This window comes from Hippichthys cyanospilos, chromosome 12 (assembly GCF_059441005.1).
Source record: "Hippichthys cyanospilos isolate Australia breed blue-spotted pipefish chromosome 12, RoL_Hcya_1.0, whole genome shotgun sequence".
In the NCBI taxonomy this organism is placed as follows: Eukaryota; Metazoa; Chordata; class Actinopteri; order Syngnathiformes; family Syngnathidae; genus Hippichthys; species Hippichthys cyanospilos.
The window spans coordinates 8,833,723-8,855,709 of record NC_142380.1 but is presented as its reverse complement, the minus strand read 5'-3'; the positions used below and the strand labels follow the sequence as shown (position 1 = coordinate 8,855,709).

General features: G+C 38.7%; 1 protein-coding gene across 1 annotated transcript; it reads left to right on the top strand.

Annotated features, from left to right (window-relative positions):
- Positions 1-1,267: 1,267 nt before the first annotated feature.
- Positions 1,268-21,763, top strand: LOC148414751 (zonadhesin). The gene is made up of 33 exons (XM_088430419.1): positions 1,268-1,418; positions 1,490-1,542; positions 2,445-2,519; positions 3,382-3,584; positions 3,667-3,748; positions 4,274-4,671; positions 5,668-6,226; positions 7,296-7,492; positions 7,570-7,959; positions 8,817-9,109; positions 9,185-9,453; positions 10,250-10,327; positions 10,468-10,605; positions 10,690-10,946; positions 11,036-11,120; positions 11,206-11,265; positions 11,380-11,514; positions 11,599-11,855; positions 12,474-12,558; positions 12,655-12,900; positions 13,185-13,331; positions 14,159-14,415; positions 15,231-15,315; positions 15,826-16,071; positions 16,147-16,284; positions 17,036-17,292; positions 17,377-17,461; positions 17,823-18,164; positions 19,045-19,253; positions 19,335-19,488; positions 19,586-19,899; positions 20,420-20,549; positions 21,472-21,763. The coding sequence occupies exons 1-33, from the start codon at positions 1,354-1,356 to the stop codon at positions 21,612-21,614; spliced, it is 6,432 nt and encodes a 2,143-aa protein (XP_088286545.1). The 5' UTR covers positions 1,268-1,353; the 3' UTR covers positions 21,615-21,763.
- Positions 21,764-21,987: the final 224 nt, after the last annotated feature.

Below are 21,987 nucleotides of genomic sequence, written 5' to 3'. Positions count from 1 at the left end.
AAAGTTCCAATGTAATTGATCTCAATACTTAATTACCTGACCTCAAAGCAGATGAAGTCAGTTATTTTCTGTGAGTATTGCATTTTTATTCTTCTATATGTGCCGGCGACACAGAATAACAAGATGTATTATTATCTCATTCACCAAAGTACGAAAGTAAGTGGTTACTTTAGTACTCAATCACCAAAAATAATCAATTAGGTAACAAAATAATAAATTAATTTAGCACTTCATTACCTAGGGTAATCAACTACTTTAGTATTTAATTCATTCAGTCCCATGGACAATTTTTAAGCGTCCGGACATTCAATCCTAGGGGCTTATTTAGATTTCTTTGATTTTTTTTTTTTTTTTACATTTTTGGCTATTTTGGTTGCTACTAAATGAATTAAGTATTAAAGTAATCAATTATTTTAGCCAATTGACTCCCCAAAACATGATTACCTTTTTTTCTTCTTCAAGTGTTGGTACTTGAAATCATTGATTACTTTATAGCCATAATTAATCGATTAATTTAGGTCTTTAGTACTCAAAACAATTGATTACTAAAGTTCTTTAGAATTCAAGTAACCTATTACTTTAGTATACTGTAGTACATAAAATAAACAATTACTTTTGTACTAGATTTATTTAGTACCAGCCAATGTTAGACTCTTCTTTAGCCAAACACTTGAATAAATATAGATAAGATAAAATAACCTGCAATTGAATGCCTATATTAATTACTTCAGTTCTTTAGTACCTAAAGCAAAGGATTACTTAGGAATTACTTAGTAAACTATTATTTTAGCACTAAATTTATTTAGTACTAGGCATTTCTAAAAGCTCATTCAGCCAAAACAAATAAAAAAATAAATAAATGAATAAATAAATATAATATATATAATTAAATAAATAAATATAAATAAGTGCATAGAATTTTTGGACGCCAAACAAGCAAACCGAAAAAAACCCCCCAAAAAACGTAAAAATAAGTCATTGGGATTGAATGGGTTCACAGATAGCCTCATCATGCCATGGATTTCTTCAAACAAATATTCCCCTTTTTTTTTTTTTTTTTTATGAGCTAGCAACGCTAAAACAGTGACCTTATCTATTGCCGTTTCCTGTTGCTACGTTGCCGCTGTTGTCAGCGGAAGAACATATTTTATGTCCTCAGTTTTTACCTTACCGTCTCCACCCACCGCAGCGTTTACCTGCTCGAGTGGGCTATAAAAACCGCGCGCCCTACGATTTCTCCGCAGCCGCGCCGCTCTGTCCCGGCAGAGAAAAGGTCACATCCATTCATCTGCCTTGCCTCACAACAAGTCTGTCCTCATCATCCAGGTGAGAGCTGGCGTGAAGAGATCAACCATGCTTGGAGGCTTTTGCACGCATTTCTTGCTACTCTTTCTAACTCTGACCGGGACTCCATCCAGGTAAAGTACTCTCCCACTTTAGATGGTGTGTGCTTGGCAAATGTCTCTAATATATTTCCCAATTGTATTAGGGCGAAAAATGACGTTTCATCTGTTAAATTACCCGAATGGAGACGAGATACAGGTATGAAATCATTGCTATGGCTTTGAAAAAAGCATTTATGGATATTACCGTGAATTTCCGGACTACTTATAGTCCAGTACGGGCTATCTGCAGGTTTTTTACTAGCCACCAGGGGGCAATCTCCCAGCCAATAAAGGCGGGCGGAAGACAATGCTATCAAAATAATGATTTGGAGTTTGAACTGCTATTTTACTCACCAGCAGGGGGCACTCTCAAATGTTAAATGCAATCAGGCATGTTCCTATTGTGTTGGTGCAGTATTCTAAAAATCTGAGCATGTTGGCATCATGCTGAAAAAATGCTGCTGCTGCTCTTATTTCTAAACACTTATTAGTCTGAGACACAGAAAGATGGTACATGGATGTTTTTGAAAAGTATTTATTGTTTTTCCAAACTGCCTGCTTACAGTAACATCATGCCTTCACATGATGTTGCTGTAAGCAGGCAGTTTGGAAAAACAATAAATACTTTTCAAAAACATCCATGTACCATCTTTCTGTGTCAATATCTCATGTAACCTACGGCCTATAGTCCAGTCCGGTTCATACATACAAAAATAAAGCTTCTGTTAAATTTGTCAATGTAAAAGTTGACAATTTGGAGATTAGCTAAATTCAGAAAACCTGTTTACAATCATTTATTACATGGATGGGCAAAAAAAAAAAAAAATGCTGCTGTTTGGCAACATATGTGAACTTTTCTAGCTCTTTAAAACAAAATAACAATAAAAAAAACATTTAAAAAAAAATGACATTTTCTCAACATCAATCCCCCATTACCCTTCAGCTGAAAATGATGTGATTGAAAAAATAAATTAAGAAATGTGCTATATTTTTTTTGTACGCTTAAAAAATGTAAAATTATAGATATGCAGTATAAAAAATGTTTGTATTCTTTGACAGAATATGTTACGCAATGTTCATTTGGCAAAAGTGGCGATGCAGCGTGCGACTGGACAACGAGTCACCAAAGATCAAGTAAGAAAAATACCATATGCAAATTTGGGGATTTTGCATTTTTACATGAATTTGTGAAAATATTGAAGAATGGAAGAGTGGTATGAAAAAAGCTTTTTTATTTTTTTAATGAGTTTTTGTCTACTGAGTATCAATATCTGGGTTTGAATGTACTGATACAAATACATTTTACGTCAGTATTTCAGATTAAAAATCACATATAATGGGAAAGTTTGAATGTTTTATTTATATTCAGGAGCATGTTCAATCACATTACATTATATTAACCGTGTTACCACTATTTATTTAAAGCAAACGATTAGTCTTTTATAATTAAAAGGGGAAGTGTTCTATGCAGCCCTACACGGCATTCTAATTATTTGGGGGATTGTGCAATACCAATTAAGGAGCAAAATTGCCCTGTTTTTCATCCATCTCAGTGGGCAGTCATTTTGACATCAAAATTACTCAAAGCTCAAGCAATAACCAATCACAGCTCAACTTACCAACATCACATAACCAAACTCATAAAACACTGATTGGTTCTTAGCTGAACAACCGGGTCATTCTCAACAACTGAAGAAGTCATTTTGCATTTGAGGTTTTCTCCGACAACACTGAAAAAAAAATTGCATTCAATGAATATTACATGGTGGCAGATGTGTTTCTTGTTTTATTTAAACGCCAACGATCTAGGGATTTCCTTTCTTCTGTACTCAACGTTAGGATAGAACACAAAAGTTCTCCAAATTGCGTAAGCAGGCACTATTTGGTACAGTTATTCTTAATGGAAGGAGAACAGGTCAAAGGTCATCTCCGATATGTGCTGCAGTACAACTGGCGTTGTTTAGATTATGCAACCCGAATGTCTTTTCGCCTCCAGGTACTCTAATAGTAAGTGATGCGCTGGATCAAGGCGAAGCCTGTCTGGAGTTCTGGTACTTGCTCCCTCCTGATGCTTTAAAACTTCGAGCTTTGCTGAAAAGCAGTTCTGGTCAAGAGGAAATCTGGACCTCATATACAGTGCCACCGGATTCTTGGAGACAAGTATTTGTGCCTATAAACGTCATTGAATCTGGGACAAGGGTAAGAGACTCCATTGATGAATCTGAAAATATTCAATATATGCTAATGCGCAAGTCAAGGTCAATAATGGTGTTTGAACTAGGTTGAGCTTGAAGCAGTCCAAACTGCGTCCTTGGAGAATCAGATCGCATTCAACCGTATCGGAATAAGAAGAGGTTCATGCGGTGAGTATTGTACTGCATAGCTCCAACTAAGGTAAATACATGTAAATAACTGTTCACACTTGAACCCTTCTGCAGTATTTTGACCATTTTTGTATAATTTTCCTCCACATCATTCTGGCAGTATTATAACAAAGGGATGGCACCCCCCTGCGAGTGTGATAACAAAGTGGTTGTGCCATGTTGAACTTTGACATGGTGTCACCCTCTAGGTGGAATTTCAGCTCCCTTGTGTCCCCTTTCAATGTTTTCCCTTTGATGTGAAGATCATAAGATTGGGTGAAATCCCTCACAAGGGTAAATAAAGACAGCCCAACAAAGTTCCCGTTCCTACTGATAACTTTTCAACAAACTATGCCGACTCAATTGTGTTTTTCTTACATCTCGTCGACCGCCGATAAATTGAGTTGTCTGATAAAAGAATTACCATTACAAATGTTAACTGAAACGTGGGTCAGGCTGTAAAAGGGCTCAGTGTAACACGGCCCACATTGAAAGCGATCCATTATCGCGTCTCATCTCCCACAGGACAGCAGTGTGATCCGGACCAGGAGATATGGACAGACCGGTCCACTCGGTGCCTATGCTCAGAAAGGCAGCTTTCCTGCGCTCCCTCTGAGTGTCCTGAGGGTCGAAGCTGCGGCCGTCGGACGCGAAGCCCCAGGGAGGTGTCCAACGCCGGGATGTGCGCTATACATAGCGACACGGACTTCAGCACTTTTGACGGAGTGCAATTTCGCTTCTTGGCCCCCTGCAACTACATTCTGGCAAAGACCTGCTCTTCCTCTGAGGCTTTGGCCACCTTTAGCGTGGAGGTGGTCAGTGAGCATGATGGGAATTCATCACTTCCAGCTGTGCAGCAGGTCATTGTGTCCGTGGGGAACGACAGAGTGTCTCTTTTCAAAGGGCAGACACACAGAGTTGTGGTGAGTAACTGTGGTAGGACCAAAACGCCCGAGAATCAGGGCCATGCTATCAAAAACAACATGGTTTGATCTGCCGCTAAAATTGTCCTTAAACCTTAATTGCTCCAGGTTTGTATGTTTTAGAAAAGTTTGCATCTTTTTTTTTTTGATAAAGTACCCCTTGAGAATTTTTTTTTTTCAGGCTAAACCGAGTTAGTAATCTCTGCGCCAACTTTGCATAATTCTATGATCGCAGTTTGAAATCCTTGTTGAATTCCCTTTCCAATGATAGCTCTTTTGAGAAGATCAACTTAGTAGTTCCTGAGATATGGTTTGAAAACGGCAGCCACGCCCCTTTTTGCTAAAAATGTCAAAATTCGGTGGCCCGAAGCTCCAAAACACCTGCTCCAGTTGTCTTCAAATTTAGGATTTCATGTTGTGCCATCACAATCAAGTACTGCACAATAATTTTCATTAAAAAAAAAAATAGCTTGGTGAAATTTTGGGATAATTCAGCTTAACTCTGCTAGCTCAGATTTTTACTATTTTTTTAACGTTTTCATTTCTATTTGTCCAACACTAAAATGAGACATTTCATCTTGAAATGCAATTTAAAATAAAGCAGATTAGAGCTGTGGCCACCTATCTTTTAGCCTGTGATTAGCCTTTTTTCAATTTAATTCATTCATTTTTCATTTCCTCGCAGCCAATTGTAATGAAGGTCTAAGAAAATAAGGGATTAGTAAAGAATGCGCAAGATGCGCGTGCCAGAAAACGTAAAGGCTTTTTTCTCAAAACTGGGGATTACAATTTGTCAACATTCAAACTGCTGTTCATCAATTGTCACTTTTGTCAATATTGTATATCATATTAAAGGAAATTATGCTTGCAATTAGAATACATCAATATCCGCTAAATGATTTTGTGAAAAGGAGTCGCATAATGTGTTAATAATTTTGCATATAAGTCGCTAAAAGCTTACAATATCTGTACAATCTATTTGATATCGTCCTTTAGGTCAAAGGGATCTGGAGGAATCTTCCATTCAGGACTAACAGTGTCCAAATCAAGAATAACCAGGCAGCTGTTACACTTGAAACCAGTTTTGGCCTTTCCGTGTCATATGACATTGTGGGTGATGTGCAAATCACCCTGCCGCCCATTTACGCCGACCAAGTATGCGGCTTATGTGGAAATTTCAATCATCTTAGCGAAGATGACCTGAGAAATCCTGACGGCGCGTCGGCCCACGACGCCACGGCTTTGGCTAACAGCTGGCAGACGCAGCAAACAAACGCCGCCTGCGAAACCATTCTGGTTCCTCGACAGTGTGATCCACTAGAGGAGGCAGAGTATGCTAATGAGCTCAAATGCGGGAGCCTCCTCTCGAGTAGCGGGCCATTTGCGGCGTGCCGATCAGTTCTGGGAGCACCAGGCTACTTCAGGGGATGTGTGAACAAAATGTGCTCCGCTCACGGCGACCCTTCAGTGCTCTGTGAGACTTTGCAGATGTACGCCGATATCTGCAGGGATGCTGGAGTTACCGTGCCTGCATGGTGGAACGCTACAATTTGCAGTATGTTCTTCATTACTTCGTCTTACAAATAGACTTTGATTATTACCATTCAAGAGTGGCAATAACTGAAATTTGGAAAAATTATGAAAAAAAAAGTAAAATATATATAAAATATATATATATAAAATAAATATAATATATACTGTATATATATACTGTATATATATATATATATATATATATATATATATATATATATATATATATATATATATATATATATATATATATATATATATATTTATTTATTTATTTATTTATTTTTTTTTAAATATGTGACTGGCCCAGCACCAAACGTGTTTTTTGAAAAACCTTTAAGATTTGCATTAGGGACGGGTGAATACTACTAGTGATACTTGTCTTTATTTCAAGGTATTGGTACTCTGCAGCTGATACTGGTACTGTGGCTGCTCTTATGGAGAAGTTTTTGTGGTTTAAGATTTAATGTATTAGAAGTACTACTGGTATCAGTACTTGGTATCGGTGGCACCTCAAGAGTTTATAACTCGTACTGATATGAGTCTGAAAAAAGTGGAATTAAACGTCTCTAATTTACATGATAGAGTTATTAATGTATCTTTAATTTTGCCACAAAATGTTAACAAAGAAATCAGGGAGCCTCCTTGGTCATCAGTATGTTGTAAAACTGAAATATTGTACATCAAAATATCTCCCAAGAGTTTCTCAAGCTCTCTGAAATTTCAAAGTAAAATAAAAGTCAACAATTCAGAGTCAGCTCCCTGAGTCAGCAGAATCTCATATGAAGTTCACTGAAAATTGAAATAAATATAGTTCCTTGGAGTTTTGACAATATTAAAGTGACCTATCACAGGCATTCAGATTTTTAAAAAATACACATTGCGCTCCAAGAGTCAACAGAATGTCAAATAAAGTTCACTGAAAATTTAAGTAAATATACCTCTTTGGAGTTTAGGCAATTGTAATTGATCTATTACTGGCCATCAAATTTTTAAAAAATGCCAAATATTGGAGCCATTTAGTCCTTGTCTGACTGCATAACGAAATTGAATTTGAATCATAAAAAATATCATCTTTCTTGGCCCTACAGCTCCACGGTGTGGTGAGAACAGCCATTACAATTCATGTGCTGATGGATGTGAAGACGTATGCTCCAGTCTGGACCGGGTGGGATCATGCGGTAGTTGTGAGGAAAGGTGCGAGTGCAACGCTGGCTTTAAATTCAGCGGGGGCAAGTGCGTTCCCGCAGAGGACTGTGGCTGCTGGTATCAAAAGAAACATTATGAGGTATGAGCCATCAATGACTGACTAGACTTGCCTTCTATCACAGACCACACTATTGATTCTCACCAATCGCCTTGCAGAAAGGACAAACGATCTTGGAAGGAGATTGTTTGCAGCTGTGCCAATGTATTGGTGGCAATAACGTCCACTGCACGTTGATGAAATGCGCCGCAAATGAAGTTTGTAAAATTAAGGCCGGGGTCAAAGGATGCTTCCCTATGGATGCTGCCACCTGCAGCGTGTACGGCGATCCGCACTATATCACCTTTGACGGGATGGCGTACGACTTTCAAGGGGGATGCGCTTACACGCTGGCGACCACGTGTGCGGAAGAAAGCTCCGTCCAGTTCACAGTGACGGGCCACAACAGGCATCCTCCGCTTTACAACTCCACACGCGCCAAACTGGATGCGGTGACGATCCAAATTGAGGATTTGCATCTCACGTTGAATCAGAGCAGCCAAGTCATTGTGAGTAACATCCTCGTCGGAACGTTTTTGAAAATTTTGAGCGTTCAAATGTAACATTATTATCAGAGAATCAGTCATAAAATATTACGTGTTTTCCGTACGATAAAGGGTAGTTAAAAGCCTTTGTACTTCTCAAAATCTACAGCGGGGACTACAATGGGGTACAATCCGAGTCCCGAATTCTGCAAAAATTTTACTGTGCCACTTTGGTAAGCTTGACAGAATGTTGGACCATTTCCCACACAGGGATGTTAGGGAAGGAACACACATATAGTATGTATGCTAGCATGGATAAACCAAATAGAGAAGAATAACATAACGTACTATGTGCACTCAGCAACATGAGACGTCATTGCAAAGGCCAGGATGTCCTGTGCAGAGTACATTAGGACTTAGTCAGGGATCTGAGTCAAAATGAGTGCTGCCAGGATACGTACTGTACATAATACTCAATGTTCTCTGATTGGTTTATCGATGCCAGCGTAAGTACTGTACATATTACGTAATGTTCTCTGAATGCAAAAGCAAATGTCTACTAATGTAAATAAAAAAAAAATACACTTGGTCTCAAAAGTATCGTAAAAATTGTAAAACTGTCTCATCCATTATTCAATTTACGTAACGATGGCTCATACAGTCAATGCAAAGTAAGATGGGAAGTTCTCGTGACGTTTATGACACAAAGGTCATACGTCCTTTGTTTGAAATCATCTGTTGTCATTTATTACAATGAGGAAGTCAGTTGAGGAACATTAGCCTCACGGTTGACCAATTTGACTGCACCTGAAACAGCAAACATCACAATGCAAATATTGTAAAATATCACCAAAGTATTTATTCTCTCTCTCTCTTTCCAGGTAAATAAAAGCTATGTTGGACTCCCTTTTTCCATCTCTCTTCCTTCCGGTTCAGTCTGGGTTTACAAGAATAACAGCTACGTTGTCTTGGAGACAACCTTCGGACTTAGAATGGTGATGGATGGGCAGAACAGGTTCTTCTTGCAGGTGGATGACAGCTACAAGTATCGACTATGTGGCCTGTGCGGTACCTACTCGGGACAGCAGGACGATGACTTCATAAAACCGAACGGCCAAAACGCTACAGGCCCATTTGAGTTTGGAGACAGCTGGAGGCTGGAGCACAATCATGAGTGAGTTCTTTTCCTATAACACATAAAAACTTTTGTAGTATTAAATAGAATAGTCACGTGATCCTCTCCCCCGAGATGTATTTCCCGCCCAAATGAGCCGCGACCATGTGGAAATGAGGAGGAGGAGAACCAAGCCTACGTTGAGTGTTTTGCCATACTCGGAGACGACTTCAAGTCCTGCCATGAGTTTATTCACCCGAGCATCTACATCAGTAGTTGTGTGAACGACTATTGTGCCACCAGCGGAAATAATTACACCTTATGTGAATCTCTGAAATCCTACGCCGTTGCCTGCCAAGTGGCAGGAGTGGAGCTACCCTATTGGGCCTCGGGTTTCGTCTGTGGTACGTTAAGAAATGAATCCGATTTTTCAAATACATTTTAGTTTCCATCCCTTTTTCAAAAAATAGGAAATATAGTTTATATCCCCCTGGGGGGGGCGACCATTTATGAGTCTTGATGTTGCTAGCAAATGTTGCGTTTTCCATCAGTCTCAAACCTTCGCCAAACTAATTTAAGACTTTCTCAAAGTTTTCTTGTCGCAAACAAATTTTGAACATGTTAAGATCATTCCAAAAGTCCCTATCCCACTGGGGGGGGGGGATGTTTGCAAATCCGCAGACGTTCTCCAAACTTTTGCTAACAGTTCTAATGTTTTTTCTTGTCACAAGTTCAGTACAGGCGAATGTCTTAAAAATGACCTTAATTGACTTAGCATTAGCTGCAGTTGTCAACACTCGCAAATATCCGTCTATCAGTGAGGCGAGGGCTTCTTTTCAAATTGAAAATACTAAAACAATTTTCTTTATGATTTGTTTGCTTTGTTGGTCCGTAACACATCAGAAATGCAAAAATGTAGTTGTTGTTTTCTAAAGTAAAAGATGTTTGCAAATGTTTAATTTCAATTCAACTCAATGCTAAGAAGTCTGCTTTTATAGAGGACTAAAGAAATCTGAAAAAAAAATCTTAGCATTTGGACAATTTTAGGTCTTGAAACAATCGATAACTATAAGAAATTATCAATTATTTTGGTAATGGATTGATTATTGGTTAATCCTTTAATCATTGCACTTCTATTTACAGTCCTAGTGTCTTTTGTGAGTACCTTTTATTTTAGTTTTTCCTTTCCCGCCTTTTCAGAGGAACCCCAAACAACAGAAACTCCTCCAACAACTGCACCCTCTCCAACACTTCCACCTCAAACACCAGATCCAGCTTGTAAGAGCCATCAAAGATCCAGTTATTAATCCTTCAACAATTTTTTGTAGACTTGCACAGCTATGAAAACTACATTTTGTTCATATTCATAAGAACTGGATGAAATTCATCTTTTCTCAAATGCCTCAATTCCCCCATAGTGTGTCCCATGAACTGTGACTTTGAGAAGAACTTGTGCGGATGGCAGCAGCTCATACAGGACACTTTTGATTGGACGAGATATTCCGGGGCCACCCCAACAATCGGCAGCGGGCCAAACCACGACCACACCACAGGGGGTAAAAACCCAATGCCACGGTCTCACTTGGTTTTATCAACGTTTCCTTACGTCTGAACCTCACACGGTCCCATCGTCCCTCTAGCGGGATTCTACCTGTACATTGAGGGTGACAGCGTAACACATGGAGACCCGGCTCGTCTGTTGAGCTCAGAGTGCCATTACAGTGGTCCGGTCTGCCTTCAGTTCTGGTACCATTTGCATGGCTCTGCCACAGCCATGGCTCTCAATATGTACCTCCTCCAAGGAAGCCAAGCAACCAAGATTTGGTCCATGAAGAACAACCAGGGGCCAGAATGGCACCTAGGAAAAGTTGACCTCAATGTTTTCAGCCCTTTTCAGGTTAGCCATGAGCAATATTGGTGAATTTCTGGTGAATTCTATACAGGTTTTGTTTGGTCTCATGTTGTGTATGTATTGACGCTTTTTAGATCATTGTGGAAGGAATCAGAGGCTCCAATGCTCTATCAGATGTGGCAATAGATGACATTTCCATCCAGTTCGACTCTTGCTCAAGTAATCAACGACTAATAGAAAAATGTGTCTTGCACACCCTGTACCAGTATCAATTTTTTGCAATCGTATCTAATACTTTCTCTAGGTAGTCTTGGGAGGGGAACAGAACCTCCCTTAACTGCAGAGGTCCTTCCCCCAGAACCAGGTTAGCGCAAAAGAAGAGAAACTATGCAGATTTGGTATCTCTTTTTAAAGTAGTTAAAAGAAAATGTTGACATTTTTATGGAGTGGTGTTTGTATTACTTTTGTTCCTTTGCAGTTTGTACCTTGAACTGTAGCTTCGACGGAAATATTTGCAGCTGGAATCAGATGGTCACGGATGCTTTTGACTGGACACAGCAGAGTGGTTCTACGCCTACTTTGATGACAGGACCTTCCTCGGACCACACTGGTGGTATGGTCTTGGGCGCACATAGCAAAACGCACGAATATGAAGAAGCGATTCCAGAACAGCGACCCTTTGATTTGTCTTCTCCAGATGGCCAATATCTTTACATCGAAGGCAACAGCGCCACGCAGGGAGACACGGCTCGCCTAATCAGTTCAGAGTGCTCCGCCCCTGGTCCTCAGTGTCTGCAGTTCTGGTACCACATGTACGGCTCGGCCGATACTATGGGTCTCCATTTATATTTGCTGCAGGGGCAAAAAGCCTATGCTATTTGGCGGAAGAGGAATGACCAAGGAAATCGGTGGCACTTGGCTCAGGTGGAACTGAATGTCACTGGGGCTTTTCAGGTAAACAATTAGTTTCCCATTGCAATATAGCGGAATGACCAATCGGAATAAAAATACTCCAGATAAACAATCGAAATAAAAAGGCCGAACCCGAATTAGGAATCACAGATTTTGCGAATCCGAACAAGCGTTGTGTATACAGCTCAGTCCCAATTAGTCAAGCTGCGTCCAGTCTTCACGTACTCCGTCTTGACCTAAATGCATGATAATGTTGTTGTATACGTGCATTAAAATGGCGGCATGTAATTGTAAATATCCTGCAAATATTTTTGGCTGATGTTTGAAGGGCCATAATCAGATGATTATGTTAGCTGATTACAACAAGCCCTACTAGTTTTAATCAAATGTGTTCAATCACAACTACTGTGCTAAATTGACAAATAAGCGACATTTTTACAAATCGCATGATGTCAATCTCGACGTGTCACAAGGTTGACCCGATTTAACAGAACGAGCAAACCGGAATAGTTGAAGTCCTGTGTAACCCAGAGTTCTTCATTCGGAATGACAAAAATGTCTACTTCTAATGTCTGAACTTGGCTGGTCGCAATTAGCATTACCAGCTAACTGTTTAGTAAACAAGAAATTCAAATCTCTTTTTTTGTCGTTTCTATTCAGATTATTATTGAAGGGCGCAGAGGCTCCAATGAACGATCTGATGTCGCCATAGATGATGTCACACTTTCCCATGGGCAATGTTCAGGTCTGGAAAATGTAGAGAACGCAAGCGCGTTGCTTATTAAAAAATATAACCTGTTTAAAAGTCGTTAAAATTCCAACCTTTTTTTTTTTTTTTTAGATCTAAGCGACGCGGTGACGACACACCCTCCCGAACCCGAGGGAAACGCCACAGCTCTTCCAGGTGTCACATCAAATTTAACGGCAGTTACCGAGCTTCCTGTAGTGAATGTTACAGATGGATTTCCTGCTCCAACTTGGCTTCCTGAAGCAAATGTCACACAACCACCTTCCGTTGAAGAAACAACTCATTTAATCCCGGATAACAATGTTACGGGACCCGCAGAGAACCGACCACCACAGTCAGGTACAATGAGTCAACTACAATGTGGTGTCCAAACTATGGGTCGGGGGCCATTTGCGGCCCACTGTCAATTTTCATGTACCCCGGAGCATATACTAAAAGTCACTCTCTAACAATTAAAAAACAGGCGCCACTACTACTAATAAATTGTTTGATATACTAGAGAACTTTATGCAATTAAACCATTGGATTTACGACAATTTGTAAAGGAATTTCTGAAAGAATTTCCCTTCCCTTGTACCCTGGACTTTCAAGATTATTTTATCCACGCTCATTTTTTTTTTCAGATTTTCCAGTGTGCCATCTGAACTGTAATTTTGAGAACGATCTGTGCCAGTGGGCGCAGATGGTTACGGATGTCTTTGACTGGACAAGAAAGAGTGGCTCAACCCCGACGTTGAAGACAGGACCTTCTTCGGATCACACCACAGGACGTAATTCGCCCTCTGACTCATCCATAGTTTTACTCCGTAATTAGGCTCGTTATGATAATCACCTGAGGCGGTGGCACACATTTACTAGCTTTTACTTCCTTCTTTCGGTTTGACTGATTTTCATCTTATCAATGACATTTATGATGTGTTTTCACAAAATCAGTCTTATGACGCTGAAAAAAAATGGAAATATTGATATATTCTAATTCTACACAGGATTTCCTTTAGAATCATGCATAATACATGGGGTACCTCAAAAATGGACAGTGTGACAGCAATTTGAATGTTGTCCAGTTAAAAACATATTTAACGTTTTGGCACATTCAGCTTTAAGTGGTGTGCATAGTCCACTAACCCTTTTCTCCATACACATGAATTTTTGTCAATAACTCAAAACTAATCTCCATGAGATGAGCCTGTTTTTGTGAAAACGGATTACATTTATTTGGCTTTCTGTATACTGCATATTGTGTATGCCAGTATGTATAGTACAGTATATATATATATATATATATATATATATATATATATATATATATATATATATATATATATATATATATATATATATATATATATATATCAGTTTTTTTTTTTATGCGCTAATAGTATGTTATTTAAAAAGGTCTTTAGTGTGCTTGAGAAAATACTCGTTTAAAAAAAATATTTGATTTGTAGCGTGAATGCAGCTTTTCCAAAATTGCTCCATCTAGTCAGAACATGTAAAGTCAAAAGTATAGCATTTTAGCTAGAAAAACCACACGAAAAAAAATCACATTTGAATTCATATAAAGAGCTAACTAATGAGACACTCTGTCTAAATCTAGATGGTCACTATCTTTACACGGAAGCCAACAGCGCATCACTTGGAGACACATCTCGTCTCATCAGTTCCCAATGTTCCGCCTCCGGACCTCAATGTCTGCAGTTCTGGTACCACATGTTCGGCTCGGCCGATACAATGGGCCTCCATCTATACTTACTGCAGGACAAAAAAGCTGAAGCTATTTGGTGGAAGAGGAATGACCAAGGGAATGCGTGGCATTTGGCTGAGGTGGATTTGACCATCAACGGATCTTTCCAGGTAAATTCCTGCAAACGTTGTCGGCCAATGATGGTGCAATGGTGAAAAAAATAACTAGATTCAGCATGGGTCTAGCCTAACCTTTTGTACTACCTGTTTTACTATGAACTATCCTTCTTGGGTGCGCTAGCACAAAAATTAGCTTAAAGTTAGGTTTAATTTTAATATTATACTATGACTAATACCGATTTCAGTAATTTCGACTATATTGGCTGGTGAACGAATACAAATCCAGGCAACACTCTTTTTACAAATGCACAAGACAGGACTTAATAAAAAGTCATGCTTCACTGAGGAAAAAAATAAAAAATAGAGAAAAAATAAAGAACACGTTGAAGCAAGTGGAATGATGGAAAATAATATGAAAAGATTTGGAACTAATGTTTATAGAATTATGATGATATAGGGAATGAACCTCAATGAGCAAGAAATCGCAATGGTTTGAACCAGTCGATAAATGTAGAAACTGAAGATGCAGAATATGATTTTTTTTTTTTTTAATTTGGGGTTTTAAAAACAGTTTTGAATTTTGTCAATCTGAATAATAAAGTGGTTTGAGTGAACTGACCAGAATCAGTCAGTTGAGAGAGTGAATTATGTAGAATATGTCCTAATATGGGCATTTTTTGAGGGGAGTGAAAAATTGGTCATTTATAGGAGTTTATTCAAATGTTGGCATGTTGGAAATTATTGAAATGCGCCATGTTGAATGTACCATTGAAATGGATTTTTAATTATATTGGGGGGAAGTTGGGCCTCATTGTGTAGAATAAGACAATAAGGAAAAAAAAAACTTACTTTTTTGTTTTCCTTAGATCATTATTGAGGGACGAAGAGGTTCCAATGAAGAATCTGATGTTGCCATAGATGATATAGCACTTCACAACGGACGATGTTCAGGTCTGAAAAATCCACATGGAATACAAGTGTCACTTACCGTGTTTTTCGCATCATATAACACACCGTATTTTCAGGCGCAGTCTCAATCTCAAACATTCAGTCGGTGATACAAGGGAATGTACGTTATATATTCTGATTGGATTACCGCTTCCGGCGTACGCCCCGTACGTAATACGTTGTGTACATGATACGGAAACACCGCCAGAATATGTACTGCACATCATTTGTAACGTTTTATGATATGTTAATGACTGTCAGCGTACAAACTGCAGGTCTTACATAGTCTTCTTTGTTTATAGCTTCGAACATACTGTGCATATTCCTGCTACTATATCCCCGTCGCTCAGTAACATTTTTACTGATTTTGGTACTCAGCGCACCGGATTGTAGGGGAGAATGTAAATTTTCATGTAAACTAAAAGGTTTTATTTGCACCTCATGGTACGCAAAATACGGCATTTTCAAAATAAAGTAGCCTCTTCAAACTCCAAACTTTACTTCTCTTTTTAGATGTTAGTGGCGTGGTAACGACTCCTCCTCCCGAACCTGAGGGAAACATCACAGCTCATCCAAACGTCACACCAACTTTAACGGCAGTTACCGAGCTTCCTGTAGTGAACGTTACCGATGGCTTACCCGTTCCAACTTGGCTTCCTGAGGCAAATGTCACACAACGGCCTACCATCCAAGCCACGACTCATTCAATCCCAAATAACAATGTTACAGAAGTCGCACAGAATCGACCACAACAGTCAGGTACCAGTGATTGCTCTGCTACTTTCCATGAAGTTTTTAACTCTCGTCAATAATGTAAAATTTTCGACTTCCCAGCGTGCCAGCTCAGCTGTAATTTTGAGAACGATCTGTGCCAGTGGGCGCAGATGGTTACGGATGCCTTTGATTGGACAAGCCAAAGTGGTTCGACCCCGACACTGATGACGGGCCCCTCTTCAGATCACACCACAGGACGTAATTAACCTTCTGACTCACCCACAGTAAAGTTTCGCATTCTGTTCATTGGACTGGTAAATTATTTATGATAATTACAGAAGTCGTTGATACAAGTCAGACACACCTTAAACTACAAACATCCTTGTTTGGGTGAGGACAATAACAGAGAATCAGGGTTACGGTTTTTATTTTATATATCCTCCTGAGGCCTCCTAGCCTTGAACTAGGCTAAAATAAAATCTAGTTTTGTTTTTCTTCATAATCATTCTGGATTATTTTGATTTTACATTGATTTTAATGGAAGAATCAAACCCAACAAATATTTATTTAGAAGTAATGAACTTAAGGAACGTTTTACAGCTAAAAATTTAAAAATATGTGGACTCTCCTTTTAAATGGCACAAAGAAATCTTGTAAATCTTGTAAACCACCCATCCAGCATTCTGTCACTTTTGCAAAATCAATATTTCACAATGTAGCTAATTTAGAAATCTCAGATTTTTAAATTGACGGATTAATCAAATTAATTACATGTATTTTATATTGCATTAGAATGTATTTATAAAAAACAACAAACACACATGTTTGAATGATTTAACTCATTCCCAAATGTTTAGGCCAATGTAGCACGCGATTTATGTACTCACCAAAGATTTTAAAACATTTGAAACGAGAAAACGGATTTTTTGCGGATTTTTAGCTGTAAAGTACAATTTTTCAAATCAAAATATGAAGCATTACCTAATTAAACTTTTTCATCGTAATCTAGATGGCCACTACCTTTACACCGAAGCCAACGACGCAGGACATGGAGACACAGCTCGTCTCATCAGTTCTGAATGTTCTGCTTCCGGTCCTCAGTGTCTGCACTTTTGGTACCATATGTACGGCTCAGCCCAAACAATGGGCCTTCATGTATATTTGCTTCAAGACAAAACAGCCAATGCTATTAGTTGGATCAGGAATGATCAAGGGAATATGTGGCATCTGGCCCAGGTCGACTTCACCGCAACGGGATCTTTTCAGGTAGGGAATATTCAAACGATGTTAGTCACGTGTATTTTCAGCAACGTCCGCAAGGGAAAAAATACATTTTTCTCTGATTATTAGATCATTTTTGAGGGTCGACGAGGTTCTAATGATCAGTCAGATGTGGCCGTAGATGACATATCCTTACACAGTGGGCGCTGTTCAGGTAAGCGTATACTCCAATTGACAGTCCACCATATATTTTGGACTATAAGCTGCTGCTTTTTCTCATGCTTTGAACCCTGTGGTTTATAGTCCAGTGGAATTCATAAGCAGTTTTTATTTCACTATTTTTATTTGCTAACCACCATGTGGTGATCTCCCAATAAACAAAAGGAGACAGAAGAAGACGCAGTGTTGATTTTGAGATTGAATTCGCCACTAGGGGGCACTAAAACCCGCTGCCTATAGTGTGGCCTATACATGACACGAATAGATTTTGTTCCATTTTTGTTGGTGCAGTTTTTAATCTGGTGCAGATTATAGACTGAGAAATATGGTTTATTAATCTTTTTTCTTTTTTCTAGACTTGTCACAACCTACTCCTTCTGAACCCATGACAACTAATTCGGTCACAACAGAAAAGACGGCACAACCACCTCGCACCACCGGCACAGCTCCCCCATCAGCGACCGACCATCCAGGACCCGAAGGAACCGAAGACCCGGGCCCGGAACCGACAACTGAAGCAATGACCCCACCCGTGTCATATCATGATTCCACCTCAAGACCCATACCTCACACGACAGAAGGAAATGAACCAACAACTGGATCCCAGCCAAAAACCTCAGTCAGACCAGAACCTCCAACCGGGACTCCAGCATCAACAGATGGACTTGGACCAAATCCTACAATCACACCCGAATCAAGTGAGTAAGAGCACATTGAGAGGCTTGGGAGTCTTGCAAAGACCTCCAGTCAATACCAGTGACACAATGGTTTTTCATTCTGACGTTTAAAAAAAAAAAAAAACACAGTGGAGAACTCACCATAACAATTGGCGACAAATACATAATTATTACCCGACATACTGTGCTTGCATCGCTTGTCATTATATGTTTTTACCATTTATCATTTTTTACATTTATTATTTTTTGGTTTAGTGTATGTTTTTTTCATTTGTTTTTTAATTTTATTTATTACGTTTGTGTGTTTTATATTAGTAATGTTTTGAATTGTTTTTTGTTCATGTTTTAGGATTATTATATGTTTTTTGTTATACATCTTTTGTTTTTTATTATTATGTGTTTTTTGGTACATTTTAATGTATTTTTTCAATTAGTGTGTTCATTTATGTTTTGTTTGTTCATTTATTATATGTGTTTTTTTCATTTGCTTTTCATTTTATGTTTCCTTTTCATGATTTTTCATTCACTGTTTTTTATTATAAGTTTTGTCATTTGTTCATTGTATGTCTTTTGTTTTTCAGTTGTTTTTATTAGCTTTGTTGTTGTACATTTTTATTTAGTTTTTCATTTATTATTTTTTATTTGTTATGCATTTTTGTATATTTTTTGTTGTTTTTTCTTTTTAATAACTTTTTTCTCCTTTACATTTTTTTTTTTTTAGTTTCGGTGATATGTTTTATGAAGTAAAACCCCTCACCAAACCCTTACCACAGCTTTCACAGGCAGATGCTAACATTTTCTAACATTTCTCTGAAAATTCAAACATTTAGAGCACCCCCCCAAAAAAAAAGTGAATTCTTACCGATGTTCTCACTCCCTCTAACTGTTTTTTTGTCAACAGCGCCTTCCTGTCCACAAAACAGTCATTACAGCACCTGCATCCCCGCCTGCAGTCCAAGCTGCCGATTTTTGAACGGTCCACCCAATTGCAATCAAAGTGGAGTTTGTGAGGCAGGATGTACGTGCGACGATGGCTACGTTCTGAGACTTGGAGTTTGCGTGCCAATCCCACAATGTGGCTGTGTGGACAGAGATGGAAATAAATACCAAGTAAGTGACGAGTCCCGATTTGGTTGGATTTCTTTCGTTCGAGTTCACGACAGTTACCGTGCTGGCTCTCGGTTCTTTCAGTTGGGTCAAGCGTGGTATAGCAAACACTGCCATCAGAAATGTAGATGTGAGAGGCATGATGACGTGGGAGAGATTGATTGCGATGAAGGGGAGTGTGACGGAGATGCCGTCTGCCTTCAAAATGAAAAGGGAAATTATTACTGCCTGAAAACAGGTACGGTCACGGACGCAATTAAACCATGCATCTTATCTGGCAATAACGCTTTGTGATTCTAATTATTTCAAAATATTACGTGGATGTCACACAACAGGTTTTGATGAGTGTACCATAAACGGAAACCCTGGGTACAGGACTTTTGATAACATGAAGCACGGCTTTGAGGGAGAACACTCGTATGTGTTGGTCAGAACCAAAAACTTGCCCGGTAAACTGCAGGAGGTTTACATAGAGGGCATCAATGCACCCGATGATGATGATGATGATGATAGAAGCAGTGAAGAAGACCGTGATGGTGAAGATGATGAAGATGACAGCAACGAGCATGAAGAGCGCCACAGATTGAGAAGCCTCAAGATTAAGGTGTACAATCATACTGTGGAGTTTAAGAAGCTTCGGAAGTTGTTGGTGAGTATCAGCAAGTTTCATATTCAAATGACGCATTTGAATTATTATTATTTGTGATGCGTTTTCACAAGATCGGGCTTATGTCCTAAAATGAAGATTGAGATGTTGATGTGTTCAACTTTGACATCTCAGTCCCTTTAAATGACATATAATACATGGAAACGGATTGACAAAGTTACAGCAATGTGAAAGTTGCCAAGTTGAAATCCTTAGTTTAGGGAAAAACATCTTTAAAATGTTGCCAAATTTATCGCTCAATGGAGCGCATTGTCCACTAATTTCTTATTTTCATACACACCAATTCCAATTTGAACTGTTTGGCTACTAGAAAATAAAAGCCGAGAGCTGAAGGAGTTTGGTTCTGTCGAAATCCCAAAACGGACAACTCTAAAAAGAAATTTAAAGAAAAAAATCATATTTTCATCATTGATTCGAAACTAATCTCTGCACCATATGCCCGGTTTTGGGAAAACGCATAACATTTGTCCTAATTGTTCTAAATGTGTGGTTCTCTCTCCAGGTTGATGGACAGAAAACTAATACACCTGTTTCACCATCTCCCGGTCTAAATATTAAAAAGCGAGCCTCTCACATTTATCTCAATACGGACTTTGGTCTTTCTGTGAAGTTTAATGGACAAAGTGACGCAGGTAAAAAAAAAAAATCTCTTTCTTGACAACTTTACTATATATGTTTTGGGTTGGCAGAATTAGGGCTAAAACTAGACCAGTGTCTCTGGGTCGGTGCCCCGAATACCAGCTTATTTACTACACACATCAGAAAAAATACATAAAAAAGTTTTTAATGCTCCACTTAGCTGTAAAACACACTGCCAATGCAGTGAGAACACCAACTTCAAAAATAACCTTACCATGCCACAAACTTAATAGAGACAAATTCTTTTATGCTTTTATTTTGAAGTTCTTTGTGTGTTGCAACGGCTGACTTAACTCACTTTCATTCACCATTTAAAGACACAAATAAAAAGACTTAATTGCGCTAATATGGTCATGCACAGCGCTTGTTGCCAGGGTTTCGCGCAGTGTCTTGCATAAATTTGCTGCTAGCTAGCAGCGCTCAAGTACCCCAAGTACTGTAGGCTAGCAAAAGCAGTCAACAACCCTATGTTGGCCTGAAGGCTGGTGCAATTGCTAATTATGCTAATTAAGGGTTCTTTAAAAAAGAACTTCTATTAAATGGTAATTTTCACCAGCAATTAGCAGGGGCTCCAGTGTTTTCAGCTAGCAGCGGCGAGCAGCTCTCGATGCTAGCAAAGTTAGCCATCGGATTACTTTTCAAAAGCAGATTAATAGATGTAAATGACACAAGTCAGGCAGTTGAAATTCCTTTTTTAACAAACTAAGGTTAACTCAAATGTGTTTTATTTTAATCTTATTCTGATAATTCGATTATTGAATATAACTGTCAGTATGATATCTGAGTACCAAAATACTTGATAGCTGCAGCGCTAGAACGGAATACACAGTATTGCAATGAAAAATAAAGACGTATCGTACCATTTGTAAATATTTTTTGTTTGTGACCCTAAAAGCAAATACTTTATTCCCACAGAAATAACGCTCCCTCGAATATACAAACGAAAGGTGGGCGGCCTGTGCGGAAACTTTGACGGGAGAGTCTTGAATGACCGGATGAAACCGGACGGCACGGTGGCCAAGACTGTTCAAGAGTTTGGAGACAGCTGGAGAGTGTGACCAACCAACAGACCAAAGGATACTGCTTTTGCTTTTTTTTCCTCAGATCGAGCAAACCCGGAATAGTTGATCGCATCTTTGCACGCAGTTAATATTGTTTGCTTACACCTTGCCTGGATTCATTAAATTCAACTAATGCCATTCCAAAATGATGCGTTGTTTCATTATTCTCTCGCTCTCTCTATTTATATATGTGTATGAATGTACACATGACAACACATGACATTATTTTTTATTTGTTAAGGAAAATTTCAGGTAAAAAGACTATTATACTTGGGAAATTACTGCATTTATTTACAAAAAAAATACTCGTATAGCTCATTTCAACTAATAATAAAGGCAAATGACTGAGAAAAATCCAGAAGAATTTATA